Source organism: Ursus maritimus, unplaced genomic scaffold, assembly GCF_017311325.1.
Source record: "Ursus maritimus isolate PB19 unplaced genomic scaffold, ASM1731132v1 scaffold_22, whole genome shotgun sequence".
In the NCBI taxonomy this organism is placed as follows: Eukaryota; Metazoa; Chordata; class Mammalia; order Carnivora; family Ursidae; genus Ursus; species Ursus maritimus.
In genome coordinates this window covers 15420852-15437150 of record NW_024424675.1, presented here as the reverse complement: position 1 = coordinate 15437150, position 16299 = coordinate 15420852, and the positions used below count along the sequence as shown (strand labels likewise).

Here is a 16299-nt window from a genome sequence, read left to right as displayed (position 1 = left end):
TTACAGAAAAAAAATTATACAAAGAAAGAGAAGAGATTTTTGTAAAAATCAGCCATAATTTCAGTATCAGAGATAGCTATTGTTGACATCTGATTAATCTCTTCCAGGCATTTTCCTGTATACACATAAAAACTCCACACGAACATAACATTACACACACTGTTTGGTTATCTTCTCCCCCACTTAATAACATGCGATTTTCCCTATAGAAGTATTACACCTAACCAGCCACTCCTTCAGGGGAGACTGCTGCTGAAGAAACGCTGACTTCTATCTGTCTTTGTACCCACAGCATCACAGTAGGATACAAGAGATTGTGGATGGGCATCAATAACCTTGCCTCACTGGCATTAGCCACTCTGTGTCTTTCCTTCTTCCCTCTTTTGATCTTCTTTCTTGGAGACATTACACTCATTTAGTTCTAGCCATGTTTTTTCCCCTCTCTCTCTCTCACCACATGCTATATTTCTTTTGTTCACTGTTAATATGGTTGCACTACAGTTTTATATTGTCTAGACATGAGTTATAAACAGATTATGTTCCCCACAATTATACACTCAACATTGACGAAAGGATCCTGGGCAAGAGAGAAGGGCTGGCTAAATAAGCTGAGCGAGCTGGGTAGTCAGCTAGGAGGACTTGCTTAGCAAGTGGTTCTTTAGGTGCAACCAGGCAAGACTGCACCTCAAAGTTGAAGTGGGACCCTGACAGACAGCCAAGGATTGAGTCTCAGCAGGCTGAAAATCATGTCCTCTGTGAATGAGAGGACAAGGTCTAGATTATAGAAACAGGTTGTGAGAGCCCTTCCCAGAGACTTCATGGAAGGCTGGAAACTTGTTTCCAAGAAAAGAAGAAACTACGAAAGTTGTCAAGAGGCTTGGGGAAGACTAGATGCTGATACAGAGGGTGATACCAGATTTCTCTCACAGATTTTTAAGGTAACAAATACACACACATGGAGAGATCAAAATAACCTACAAACCTACCACTTATGTTCTTTTAGTCATATTACCCCCTGCTATACACACATACACACAATCTACAGTTAGGGCAAATACATTAGTGATGCCAATAAATATAAATGGACTAAATTTATCATTTAAAGAATTACTTCTTGCTATATGCTTTTTACAAGACTCGTTTAAAACATAACAACAATAAAAAGGTTGAAAGTGGAAAAACATTCCAGGCAAAAACTGACCAAAAAGAAAAAAATACGAGTATTAATATTAGATAAAAGTGACTCTATAGAATGTAAAATGTAATTGTTTGTGTGTCAAATTTAACAATTTATCCTATAAACCTATCTTCTTTGTTCCCTATTTAGATATCTGGAAAGACATGCTAAGTATACATATGTATATAAATATCATGTATACCTACTTTTATTGAAAAGTAAGTAGAACATCTTCCTTCACTGGGGTATCTGGGCGGCTCAGTTGGTTAAGCATCTGCTTTTGGCTCAGGTCATGATCCCAGGGTCCTGGCATCAAGGCCTGAGTTTTGTCCCTGTGCTCAGTGGGGAATCTTCTCCCTCTCCTTTTGTCTCTTCCCCCTGTTTGGGCCCTCTCTCTCTCCCACTCACTCTCTATCAAATAAATAAACAAAATCTTTAAGAAAAAAAAAAGGAAGAACATCTTCATTGGTTATTCAGAGATGGATCATATTCTATTCTCCAAATTGCCCTTTCTTTTCAGTCTGATGCATACCCACAGAATCTGCATGCTGCCCACGGCTGGAGCGCTGTGCATATAAAGATAAAACACCCACTCCTGGCCTTGATGCGACAATGCCACACATTGTAATTATTCACATGATAAAATGAAAAACTGTAACTCCTTACCTAAACTCTTGTTTATCAGAGCACAAAATGCCAAGTTATATGAGGTCAAGAAACTATTTCTCCCCAGATACTATATTTGAAAATACACCTCTTAACAATGCATGTAAGTCATGACCAACTTCTATCTAAGCTCTTCTTAAACCACTAAACAAATTCATCTCTTGACCTGCATTTATCACAGGTTCTATGCCGAGATCTTGCTCTTATGATTCTTGACATCCATCTATTATGATTATCCTGTTGAATTAGACATTATAAGGCTACAAGGTACTCAAATGGCTATCAGAATATATGAGTCTGTCAACCTTTAGTGTCAACATATTGCAAAAGGCAAAATCCTTACTCTCAATTCCCAATTGGCAATTCATAATTCCTCAAACCCCGAGTAAACTTCTCATCAGTGTTAAGAAAATAAAAGGAAACCATATAAAACTCATACTATCTTGAGAGAGGGAAAATCCCAGTTACTGTTTAATATCATACACCAGTGCCCCCAAAAACAGTTAACAAACTTTAACTAAGAAATACTGAATCCAAATGACAAACTTAGTTTCTGTTTTTAAAAAATCCTGAAGTTAGTATTCCATCTCACAAGGCAGAAAATAAAGTATAACTGAAAAACTGGGACAAAAAATTGTTCTTAAATTTCCCTAAACATATATCAATGTGCATGAGAAACAGAAGAAGTATCTCCATGAACTCCTTGAATATTAAGTTTCAAATATTACATTATGACTTAGAATCATAGCCTTGAAAAGACATATATAAGGACTCACTTCTAAAGATTTTTTGAAATACTTTAAGGATTTGTATTTAATTCCACAGCAAGTTTGTTAAATTTGGCAGAATTTAGCCCACCCTACACATACAGGGAAGTAAAAGATTATGTAACACATTCAAGATTATATAATTTCAACATTTTAACCTAAATAACTGTTCTAACTCACTAAAATGACTCAGTGAAATAAAATTGCTTATAGTATGGGCGCTCAAACTTTTTCTTAAAGGGCCAGAGAGTAAATTTCTTAGGCTCGTGGGCCACATGGTCTCAATTTCAGCTACTCAACTCTACCACTATAGCATGAAAGCAGTTCTGGATAATAGGTAATTAATGAACATGGCTGCGTTCCAATAAAACTTTACTTATAAAAACAGGCGGCCAGCCCCCAAGCTATAGTTTGCTGATCCCTGACACACACAATCACTTTCAGGCTTAGATAATCTTTGACCTGTAGGGAGATTATGACAATGGGAAAACAAGATGAAGTAAAACCACATAAGCCCTTTCAGCTTTGATAAAGGGATCCATCACTGATCTAAGAAAATATGACTTTGACACAGTAGCTACAGATCTTTGTTCAATTTATGCCCTTCTACACATGGACACAAATCTACTGTGGACCACATGAGAGCAGTTGTGTGGCTTAAGAAGAAAAGTGACATTATAATAGTATTTGTAAGTGTTTACTTTCCTATTGTTTAGAAGCTACATTTTTACTCTTTAAAAACCTCTCTGCAAAGATAATCACAAAAAGTATATTTAAGATTACTCACCCATATTTTGCCAGAGATGCTAAAAAGACCAGCCATTCCAGACATCCTAGAAGAAAAAATGAATAAATGAAGAGAAGGAGAACCACTGGTGATGTATACTATGAAAAAACAAGGGGGGCCTGGGTGGCTCAGTTGGTTAAGTATCCAACTCTTGATCTCAGCTCAAGTCTCAGTCTCACAGCTGTGAGCTCAAGCCCCGTATTGGGCTACAGACTGGGTGTGGAGCCTACTTTAAAACAACAACAACAAACCAAAACCAAAACTCAGGTCACAGATCTCCCCCTTCACTTTCTGCAATATGTTGTCCTCTCTTCTGGATTCACTTCCATTCACATAAAGCTTGGATTCCATAGCCTTCATTTTAATTCCTCTGTTATAAACACATTCAAACCCCTGGCCCTTTCTCCCTCCATTGTACATATTTGGCAAAAACCCCAACCCTGGGTAGCTGCATGTCTCCAGGGAAAACCACATGACCAGCTGATTGCTCTCCCTTCCCAGTCACAAACCTCAGAGCGCACTCAATACTGCATTGTTTGAGGCTCTACCCGAGATGATAGCTCATGTCTTTTCCCTCTCTTCAGACCTTCCACACCCTCCCCTCCCCACGCATGCTCAGCTAACAGATACTCCTTGTACGTCACTGCAAGACCAGAAGCCTTTATGTGATCTCTCTTATCTTCCCACCACTAAATCTGAGGCTGGTGTATACGTGGTCCACCTCCTCCTGTTACGACAGCAAAAGTAGATCTGGCCTAGCGCAGCCTAATTCCTCCCCTTGTGCCATGGATCCCAGCCCTTGGTCTTGTTAATGACTTGCTTTTCTCTGCCATCTCTCTTCCTGTATTAGCGATTTCTCCCTTTCTGTGGGATCATTTTTTTCTGCATGAAAACATGTTCTACCCTCTCTTATCTTTTAAAAAGTGCATTCTTGGATTTCATATGGCTCTCCAGCTTCACAAACTTCTCTAAAGAGGAGTCTATGCTTACAGTTTCGTCTTCTTCACCGTACCTTTAACCATTCAAATCTGGCTTCTGTCCTCACTACTGTACTATCACAATTTGTGATAAGGCCATGATGACCTCTCATTGCTTTCATCCAACATCTCTGTCTGACTCGATCTTATTTCACCCCCTGGTAACATGGGACACAAGTGACTACTCCCCTTTCTTGAGTACCCCTTGCTTAGCTTCTAGGAAGGCCCCCTGATGGTCCTCCTGCCTCATCGGTACCCATTTTCAGCTTCCTTTTGCTGACTCCTTCCCTACCCATCTCCTTATTTTGGGGTGTCTCTTGTCTCACTCCCTAGCACTTTCCTCTTTTTCCCTCTTTCTAGGTGATTCCCTCCCTTCTAAGGTTTAAATACCATCTACATGCTTTATATTTGTGTTCCTGAATTCTCCATGGAGACCCATCTCCATATACCCAACCTGACAGCTCTAGAAGGAAGTCTGCATCTCAAACTCACCATGTCCAATACTGAGCCCTTGCTTTTCTCTTGTTCAAAGCAGTAACTGATACCAAGACCCACCAAGTACTTAAAACAGAAACCCAGGAGATTTTTTGTGAATCTTTCCTCTCCTGCACCCTAGCCAAGTTGACATTCAAAGCATATTTCAAATTCTCTCAATCCCCACTGCTGCCACCCTACTAGGCACTACCGCCACCCTTAGGCTGGACACAGCAACAGCCTTCTCATTGTCTCACCTCTTCTATTTGTGCCCTCTCCAACCTCTCCTCCCAAGAGCCATCTTCTAATTGTGCACTGATACATCCAAGTTCCAAACCAAGGCTGCAGACCTCTGTGATCTGACTCCTGCCTGCCTCTTTTCTTAGCGTTTACCACTCCCCTTCCTTTTCTCTGTGCTCAACCTTGGCCATCTTTCTGCTCCTCTGCCCCATGAGCTCTTTCCAGATGGGGGACTATGGCCGTGCTATACCCATTCTTGGGAATATTCCTCCCCATGCTCTTTACCCAGCTCGGTCATTCCATCCTTCAGCCCTCCCTGCTGCTTCAGCCTTCATCTGATGGAGGCCCATCCCCCCAGTTAGTCCCTGTCTTAGTAAAGATTTGTTTTTAATAGTAGTTATCCAGATTAAGATTCTTTATATCCCTAGTTTTTTTTTTTTTTTTCTTAATCTGTCTTACTTTAAGTTACCTAAAGAGAGCAAAGGGACTAACTCTGTCTTGCTTACTGTTGAGTATCTAGCACCTAGAACAGCATCTGGCATAAAATCAGTGCTCAAATATTTGTAGAACGAAACGCCAGAGGTGAGCTGCTTTTTTTTTTTTTTTATTCGAGAGACAGCACAAGCGGGGTGGGGGCAGAGGAAGAAGCAGACTTCCCGCCAAGGAGGGAGCCCTATGTGGGGCTCAATCCCAGGACTCTGGGATCATGACCTGAGCCAAAGGCAAACTCTTAACTGACTGAGCCACCCGGGCGCCTCAGTGAATTGCTTTTAGAGTAAGCTCTTTATTTCCTGGGTATTATAGAAATGCTACTGGATGATTTATTCCTGAAATATTGCATGATTTGATTCTACTTCAAGAGTGATATTCCCTATTCTTATATATACTAACATAAACTTAACTACAATTATGACAATTCATTCAAAATTAAAACCAACTGTGGAAAAAGTTAGTATGGTTTGGCCTTATCCACTTCACCAAGGATTATACAGCTTGCCATCATGAACAAAAGTTACTCCCATCTGTGTTCCACTAGGCACCTAAAGACACCATAGGTTTTATTTTCCACACAGATACAAGGAATTCCTTCATAAACTATAATTTAAGAGTTAACTCTTCTATCTTATCAATAATTTAAACAGAAGAAAGAACAGTAAACGATATTCAATATCATATTTTGTAAGAGAAAACAGTTGATATGGCTTAGTGCAAAAGTTAGAGAAAAGGCTTTTGCAACCCCTCTGAATCTGGATACCTAAAGCCCAGTATGCTAACAACTGGTTGAAACATGCTGGTCATAACCAGAAACACAACATTGGCCAAGCATGGTCATGTGTAGTCTGGGTAATCACAACTGAATATGAAGAAAAATGTAGACTTTCAAGGCCTATGGGCTGTTTAACTTAATACCTCCTGTTTTATAAATAACACCTTGTCATAAGAAAAAAAACAAGTTACGTCAGAGAAGCTGGGGATTTCCAGCCAGTCAGGGGCTCCACTGACTGCCATTTTTTCTCTAAGATATAATTCTGCAGGTCTTCATAGACTCCTGGGCCACGATAACGGCGGAATATCCCATCCTTTGCACTATAAATTAGAAAAGCAAACAAATCCATTAAAATAACGAGTGTTACAGATAATAAAAATCAAAACAAATATTAGTTTTACATGTGAACTCTACTTTGAATTTTAATTTGGCTCAAATGAAGAAAAAAATTATCGTTAGGCAAAAATATTAATCTATTACAGATTAGATATTTCCCAAATAGCAAGCATTACGCATTTCACTGCACAATTTGGAACCATAATCAAAGTTTTTGGCAGTGTCTAATCTACCAAGTTACTTTTTATTATTTTTGCTACCAATTATTTCAATTTTTCTCTTACAATGGCAAAACAGTAATTGTTATCAAGCTTTAAAACTTGTATCCAGCTTTCCAAGCTTACGTCATTCAAGACCCCTCCCCCCACAAAAAAATCGACAAAACACCTTCTATTCTCACAGGCCCCTCAGTCTTTCTCTGACTTTCTCGCCACAGTCCAGCTTCCTGAGGGAAGAGTCTGCACCGGCCATCACTCATTCAGCTTTCATGTGATTGGTGGTTCTGTTTCCACAGCTTCATAGAAACTGCTCGTATTGGGGGTCTCCAATGACTCTTCAATGCCATATCCATAGAGCACTTTTCTGTCATTTTTCCTTGTCTGTCATCGGCACTGTCCACTACTGAACATCCCCTCCTTCCTCCTTTCCATTGGTTTTTATGACATGAGTTCCCTTGGCTGCTTCTTATTACTCTGACCACCCCTGCTCAGTTCCTCACTCCCTGTTCTCCTTTGCAGATGTCCTAATGTTGGTCAACCCCAGGTTCTATCCTTGACCTATTTCTCGTCCCATTGTGTATGTTCTCCCTAGATACATTGCAACGTTTGTCTCCTCGATGCTGAGGAATCCCCAATACGTGTCTCCAGTCTAGATCTTTCTTCTGAGCTTTAGATCCTGAAATCAAACTATTACCTAAACTTCTCCATTTGGAATTAACAGGCACTTCACACTGACTTCTCCATTCTGGCCTCTAAAACCTCATCTTATTCTAATGGCTCCTCAATAGCTTTTATGAGTTCTACACGGCCCATTGGTAGTCATCACAGGCTCTTCCTTCTTTATGACTAACCAGTCACCATGTCCCAGTGATCCCACCTCCTAAGTAGCTTCCCCTTTCTCTTCCCCTGTCACTACCTGAGCCTCTCTAGCCTTACCACCCAAGATGATCGAACTGCAACCTATGGGCCAGAACCAGTTACAATCCTCAGAAGGTATCTCATTTTCTCCCAGGCTTTTCCATGACATCTCCTGTATCTGGAAAGGCCTTCTCTACCCTGTCTGCTTAACCTAATTCCTACCTTTTGTATCATCGGAGAAACCTTCTTTGACACCCCCACCCCCTACTCACTGTCTGACATTAGGTGCCTTTCCCCAGCTGTACTCTGGGCACCCCTTTCTTCTACCAGCTATTACTCAATGCACACCAGTCTTGCTCTCTTCAAACGTTAAGCTGAATGAGCAATGGTTATGGAAAACAACTTAGAATTCCTGATACACATGTACTGCTTTCGAATCTCTTCTAATGTTTCTAAGTTTCTAATCAGAAAATTATTTAAACTTACTGAAAAAATGCTGGGAGAGTAGTGACAAAGAAGCGGCCACTCAAACCTACAAGAGGCATTAAAAAAAAAAGTTAGAGGTTAAACTCAGACTACCCCAAGCACCTGACTTACAATGTAAGAACAAGAAGTCTTGAGCTTCTTTTCATGGCCACATTACTAAAATCATTCCAATTATTTAATCACATTTACTTTATTTTTTATGTAAATCATATTTTTATCCACTTTTGTTTACCTACCACTTTCTGGTCACTGACATACATTTTGCTTATCTTTGATGTATTACGCTAAAGTTTTCTGGCTTGTTCATTGCTTGGAATAGTATGGTGGCTGAAAGGACAGGTGGTCGAGTCATGCAATCTGGGTTAAATACTAAATTCTCCAGTTACCAGCTTTGTGACCTTAAACAAATTATTTAATCTTTCTATAAAATGGGTATATTAAAGCCTGACTGAATTGTTCTGAAGTGAGATTAGATCAGTGTGTTAAGTGCTTAGCACATATTAAAGGACTCAGTAAATTATAGATATCATTATATCAGTTATAGGTTTAAAAAGAATATGAAATAATAAGATCATGTACAATCTTTTCACACTTATAAAATTTGTAATTTCTATCAAGGAAGTCTATGTACATTAAACAGATTTTTTTCAATTTGTCTTAGCAAACCTTTACTGAACAATAACCACATATCAAGTGCTATACTAGGTACATGTGAAGATAAAGATAAATAAAACCCTTAGTCACTCATCCAATCTTTACTAACTAGCTTCTTTGTTCTAGGGACTGTGATAATAGCTCAAGACACATAGATAAGCAAAAACATGCAGTCTTTGATTTCACAGAAGTTACAGTCTAGTGGCAGAGGGAGAGAATTTAATCAAATAGTCATGACCAGAAACAGAGATGGATGATATCAAGGAAAGGGGCATGCAACAAAAACGTGCATGACGGTAGGAGTAAAGAACAGATCCCTGCTCTTTATTCTTAACTAAATAATATTTATGTGGGCACCAAGTTTGAGTAAGCCCAGTTCTGGCAAAGAGAAGGAAAGCTAAAGGATTCTCCTACCCCACATGATAAAATGGCAGAGAGACCATTTTTACATTTCTCATCATTTCTGCCTTTCCCACTGCAGAACAATCTAGACAAAATCAAATCCCTAGTTAAATACAGTGGCTCAAATTTTACATCCCTGTGATGACTTGCAGTTTGAAATACTGAAGGTGTATTTTTAATAACAAGGGATATTGGCTTCTACTCATTTTATAAACTAAATCTGTATTCAGCAAAATAATTGATTGATTGATTGATTGATTGAAGGTTCTCTATTTTTTCTCATATCCAACCAAGTACTCTGAAACACCGCTATGGCACTTAAAAGCAAACACAGTATTCGGAAGGCAGTAAAGTTCAATGTTACAAAAAGAAACATAAACTTCATACATTTATGATTGTACATTTTTTTTGTACTGGCAGGAACAGAAACAAAAGTGACCTGAGAAGTCAGCTGAGGTTTGGAATAAGCATCTCTGTCTACAGGGCATTCTCACCTCTAACAGGCTTGGAACTCCACTCTACCCAAGGACAAAGGCATCTTTTAGTACAGTTCCAAATCTAAATTGCCAAGGGAAAAAGTACTGGTGATCCTAAAGGTTTGACAATTATTATATGTTTTGCTTATTACAAACAGTTTCATATCTCACTTCTTTCCTAGCTACAGATTTTTATGACCACCCCAAATCTTACATAAGGACAGTCACAGTGTTAGGGAATTAGGCTTTATTTACATAGTCTTTTAAAATGGAATGCACAGGGGCGCCTGGGTGATGCAGTCAGTTAAGCATCTTACTCCTGGTTTTGGCTCAGGTTGTGATCTCAGGATTATGAGATCGAGCCCCACATCAGGCTATGCGCTCAGTGTGGAGTCTGCTGGCTTTTCTCCCTCTCCTTGCACCCCTCCTCCTGCTCAAGTTCTCTAAATAAATAAATAAAATATTTTAAAAAATTAAAAATCCTTCATATGTTCTTGGTCATCACTGGCCATGGCAATAGATTAAAAAGTAAATAAATACAAAAAATATTTCATAAAACATAGTAACTTACACAGTATATATAACAATATTTCCAGATTTACAGGCCAACTTGCCTGAAGTCAAACCCCATTTCTGTGTCTTATTAGTTTTTAAACTGGGGCAGTAAATTTAAACCATCAGTTTTCTCATAAATGGGCATCATAATTTCTTTCTCAGTATTTTTTAGTGTTAAATGATTTTGTATTTATAAAGCACATAGGATACAGTGTTTGACATAGAATAAGTACTCAATACATGCTAGCTAATATGTTCTATATTTAAATCTCTGATTCAAATCTAGAATAAAGTAGGATGCAATAGAATAATTTAGTGTTAAGTGCTTTGGAAATCATATAGTATTTTGGATAACATATCTTTACAAATAAATATGCCCATGAAAAAATGAATACAGAGGAAATAAGAAAGAAAACACAGTGATGGATAGTCTCTGAGAGTTTTCTTTACCTTTCTGGTTCAGACGAAAAGGTTGCCCACCTCCAAACTGTTAGAGTAAAGGGTATGAGAACTTTTTGGCTCTTGAGATGAACTGCTGTGCTTTTTTCCATGACTATCGTACCAATTTACAAGACCATCAATTAAGGTTCATTTAAAATAAAGATCATTAATAAACTGTAATACCTCAAAACTTATTTTATTTGTCAGTATTTCTTCAAATGACAACCCATGGAGGATACTAATAAGATCACAGCATCTAACACAGATATGAGTTCAGTTCGATGTCTGGAACAATACACTGTCACAGGACAATCGACAACAAAATCAAGAACAACCAAAGTAGCCCATAGACTATGACACACTACCAAGTCCTTTGAAGATCTGACACCATAGGAAATTCACCTCAAATAAATGTTATTTCTAAGATGCTAATAAATGTTAGAAAGGCTTTGGGTCTCATTGCTCCAGAAATGTCTTCTAACCTTTAATACTGATGTTATCAAGTTTCAAGGGAGCCTCTCTTTACCTGAAAAGTTAAAACATGACCAACTCGGAACAGAGAAGCACCATCTGAGACTGTGGGCTTCAAAGTCTAAAAACAAGGCATGTGTGGATCTTCACAAAGGATTACAACAGCAGGGCAGCAGCTCATTTCAAAGGCTGGCATAATGATTCACTGCAAGAAACCTCAGAAGATGTAGAAGAAACAAGTGCACTCTTAAACTTTAACTGAAAGAGACAGAGTTTGACCACAAGGTCTCCCAACATTCCTGCATGTCTTTTTTACTTTAAGGGGAACTTCTACTTTAAAATGAAGACTGCAACATAAAAAGGGCATTAATCCAAAATGCAGGACAAAATATAATTTCTTATTATCAAGCTCATCTTAAACATGTACAGCAAAAGAAAGAAAAGAATTAAGATTAGAGAAAGGGAAATTATACCAGGGAACTATATTTTGATATGCAAAAACACAGTAGAATGATTTAAGTTCAATACTTAAAAAATGTGGACAGCTGTTAGCTTTGGTTCTACCATTATTAGCTGTGTTACTTTGGGCACGTTACTTAACCTCTCTGAGCCTCAGTTTTCTGAGTAATATAGAGATATAGAGATAAACAGTTCTTCCTAGGGTTGTTATGAAGGTATGTAAGTGCCTAACACAGCTATAGGCTAAAGTAAATGCTTAACTAAATGCTAGTTATTATCACCAAAAGAGTAGCAGAAGGAAAGCAATGAAAAAAAGTAGAACTAACCTTATCTTTGAGACTGAAATAAAGTTGTCAGTATAATACAAAAGACTAATTTTTACAATTATAAAATTAAAATATGAACACTAACTGAAGCACAGTAAACTAAGTTGGCTTTTGCAACTGATCAGTGGTTTAAACACAATGCTTATTCTTGGCTGTGGTAGGAGTCTGGTTACCTCTAGTCTAGTGAACTAGCCATCACCCATGGGTGCTCTATGAGCACCTGCTGTTTTCCTGTCCTTGACTACTAAGCTCATCTGCATGGAACAGAAAGTTTAGGTACATGCTCATTACATTTAATTTCCCAAAGAGCATGCAACTGTTACATCACCCGGTCTATGCAGTATTAAGCAGGCAATACCATGTAATCTAATCTAAGGCCTTTCCTTTCCTTGACTTCTACATCTCAGCAGCAAAATGCAATGTATAATCCCTAATCTTTATAATTCTGCAAACTTATTTTCTGTTCAAAATACCTTAAAAAATCTCTTGTGAGATAAACCAATGGAAGAGTTATAGGCAAAACTGAAGACTATGCAGAAACACTTCAAAAACTCCTGCTTTCACTTCTTTGTAAATTTTACTTACAGGGAAAAGAAATGAAATCATTTCTTTACTAGCACTCCTGGCAAGGCAGCCTTAATGAAAGAATATACTAATGGAGATCTGTAACCAAATATAAATCTGTACACAGAAATATTCAGTAAAGTGCTCAATTTGAGGAAAAGTAGTATCATTTCAATTATATCCCACTGCTCATTCAGGATGTTAGACTTTGTAAAAGTGCAGTAAATACCCAAAGGGCTTCCAAGAATAGGGACAAGCCACACTGGAGGCTTGCCGGTGAGTTAGTACCGTATAAGACACCCTCTCTTCACTTAGCTTCCAGGATCCCCTACCCCTCCACCTCCTTCCTACCTCACCTGCTTCCCTCTTTCCTCTGCTGGAACTGCATCTTTCCTTCTAAATGTTAGAGTGCCCTGGTTTTCAATCCTCAAAACACTTCCCTGGCACACCGTCCCTAGGTAATCTCAATTCCTCCCCTCCTTTCAAATACCGTCTATAGGGATGATCCTCTAATGTACATCTCTAGCTCAGCTCTGTTTGGTTTTCTATTGAACATCTTGAACTTCAGCTTTGTTCCCAAACTGCTCTTCCTTCGGTCTTCTCCATCTTCTTTCTTTCCATCAAATGCTGCAGCCAATCCATCACGGACTCCATGTGGATATTCCAGCCAAATGTAGTGTCTCAAATCCAGTCCCTCAGCACTGCCGCTACTAATCCAAGCCACCACCGTCTCCACACGGGGCTGCATTAACCTCTTCTCTTCTTGCTTCCACGTCCAACCTTTACAGACACGTTTTCATGTAGCAGTCAAGGCAATTCTTTCAAAACATAAGCCATCTCATGTCACTCCCTCGCTCAAAACCTTCCAGTAGCTTCCTTCCTATCTTACTAAAATCCGAATTCCTTGTCATGGCCGACCAGACCCCCGTGGTCTGGTTCCTACCTACCATCTCTCTAGCTCTGTTTCTCTTGAATACCCCACTGGCTGTCACATGGTTCCTCAAATCAGCCAAGCACACTCCTGTGCCTGCACATGTGGTTGGCTCTGCCTGGAATGCTCCTCCCCTACAGCTTCTTGAAGTTCACCCCTCAATTTGTGAAGACATCTAGTCAAACAGTCCTTCCCTGGACAGCCTATTGAAAATAGTGGCTCCCACCATTTTCTACATTTCTATCCTGATTTCTTCTTTTTCATAGTCCTTACGACCACCGGACAGTATTTTCCATTTTACTCTTGTTACTATTTCTTTCCTTCACTAAAATGTAAGCTCAATGGGGAGCCAGGTCTTTATCTTCCTTATTCGCTTGTATCATTAATCTCTATCACTGCTATCTAGAACAAGAGCTGGTGCATGGTAGAAACGCAAACATTTGTTGAATAAGTACATTATTCTTAAACCCTTTTAAAAGATAATTGACAGCATTAGATTTGTAATTTGAAATAAAGTATAAAATAAAATCACATAATCTGAAGTGAAATATTCTTTAGGCCGCTCAATTGTGTGTGTGGAATTTTGTCTCATAATTTGTATTTATGAATTATAGTTTTTAAAATTTTATTATTTAAAAGACTTCTAGAACTTATACTTTAAAAATATTATTCTAATACATAAAACAATCATTTTTCCTTTTTTGGACTTTGTTTCTTCACTATTTCTAAAAAATACTGGACCAAAGACTTTTTTCTTTCTTCTTTGATAAAAGTTTCAAATATATATAGTTTACATTTGTATAAATAGTATGAGCCAATGATAAATCTGTTTTTAAAATAGTTCATTATAATAAATTTCTTTCTACATTATCAAAAAAAGCACTTAGTATATTAATAATGGAAAAAATAGCTGTAAATCTACATTTTAGATGGAAAGACTGTATTTAGTTAGCCTTTAGATCTGTGAATCCATCACAAAGCTAATTGTTTAATTCTTTCCATTCAAATCATGCTGTGAATTCACGGCAGGTATACTAAATGACTGAAATGTGAATAGGCCAGCTGCATTTCCAAGAAACTCATCATAAAACATGCTTGGTGCTCACTAATTAGCAAGGCTTACACCTGATTTTGTTGGACTCGAACTACTAAAAGACAAAAACAAGTTTACAGCAAAAATATAATTGCAGTAACTTGATGTCCAAACAGAATAACTCATTATAACAGCCCAAACCACGAACTAATAAGTATAATTGTCCATCTCTAAATAGCAGATGGGCAGAAGTGGCTTTGATTCAAATGATTAGAAAGGCAGAGGCTTGAGGACTAATGGCTTTAACAGAAATCTCTCCCCAAGGGTTTGTCAACACATCCATCTTAACAGCATCCATTCTGTTGTCCAAGTAATTGGTAAGGCAGTACTTTGTGCTTTTGCACTCACTGTTATTACAGAAAAGTAAGAGAGCTACACCTCTCTTTTCCCTTGTAAAGGGATGGAGTAGATAGAAATTGAATGTAGACAGGAAAAAAATAACTAATAAAGTTTCCAAACATTCAAGTTTGAAATGTTAATCACAAAAACCTAGCTTTTCTTCTCATCTTATATATAATACACAGCTATTTTTTTAAGATTTTATTTATTTATTTGTCAGACAGAGAGAGAAAGAGAGAGAGAAAGAGAGAGTACAAGCAGGGAGAGCAGCAGGCTCCCCACTGAGCAAGGAGCCTGATACAGGACTCGATCCCAGATCATGACCTAAGATGAAGGCAGACTCTTTTTTTTTTTTAAATGTTTTTTTATTATATTATGTTAGTCACCATACAGTGCATCCCTGGTTTCCGATGTAAAGTTCGATGATTCATTAGTTGCATATAACACCCAGTGCACCATGCAATACATGCCTTCCTTACTACCCATCACCGGTCTATCCCATTCCCTCTCCCCCCTCCCCTCTGAGGCCCTCAGTTTGTTTCTCATAGTCCATAGTCTCTCATTCCCCCTTCTGATTACCCCCCTTTCTTTATCCCTTTCTTCCCCTACTGATCTTCCTAGTTCTTATGTTCCATAGATGAGAGAAATCATATGATAATTGTCTTTCTCTGCTTGACTTACTTCACTTAGCATTATCTTCTCCAGTGCCGTCCATGTTGCAGCAAGAAGGAAGACTCTTAACCAACTGAGCCACCCAGGCATCCCTACACAGTTATTTTTAAACTACAAATACAAATTGTATCTTCTCTGAATTTAAAAGTTTCCTTTATTTCCCTCTTTCTTTTGAAAAATTACATCACTAACAGCTAATAAATGTAGATGGAACAACAGAATTAGAAATTCACTATTCTGAAACCCACTATGAAATATTTGATTCAGGTAAGATCATCATGGATCTTAAATCCCCAAAGTATCACCCCACAGATTATTTCCTAATCAGAAGTGGGGTCTTTTCTTTATAATATAGATGTTTATCATCCTCCCCTTAACCAAGTGCTCAAACCCAGCAGCATTAATGGTGATAACATGTATCTTCTGATGGAATACAATTTAAGTGGGATCACTTATGAAGTACTGTCGCCATAAACATCTAACCTGAACATGCTTCTAGACCAAAATTCAAATTACAAGAATAAATTAAATGTTACCATAAAGAAACACCTAGGCAAATCCTTGGCCTGTTCTCTTCAGAGTGTCAATGTAATGAAAAAAAGTGGGGGGACTATCTTCTAGATCGAGGGAAACTAAAAAGATGTAATTACGAAATTCAGTTAC

At 38.2% G+C, this 16299-nt stretch overlaps 1 protein-coding gene across 1 annotated transcript in view; it reads right to left on the bottom strand.

The window, feature by feature from the left end:
* Nucleotides 1-16299, bottom strand: part of TMX4 (thioredoxin related transmembrane protein 4) — a 43697-nt gene that overhangs the window by 15479 nt on the left and 11919 nt on the right. Inside the window, exons 3-5 of the mRNA XM_040637988.1 lie at nt 8254-8299; nt 6547-6675; nt 3398-3443 (exon numbers count right to left, since the gene is read on the bottom strand). Of these exons, the coding sequence (XP_040493922.1) occupies nt 3398-3443; nt 6547-6675; nt 8254-8299 (221 nt within the window). The remainder of the gene's footprint in view (nt 1-3397; nt 3444-6546; nt 6676-8253; nt 8300-16299) is intronic.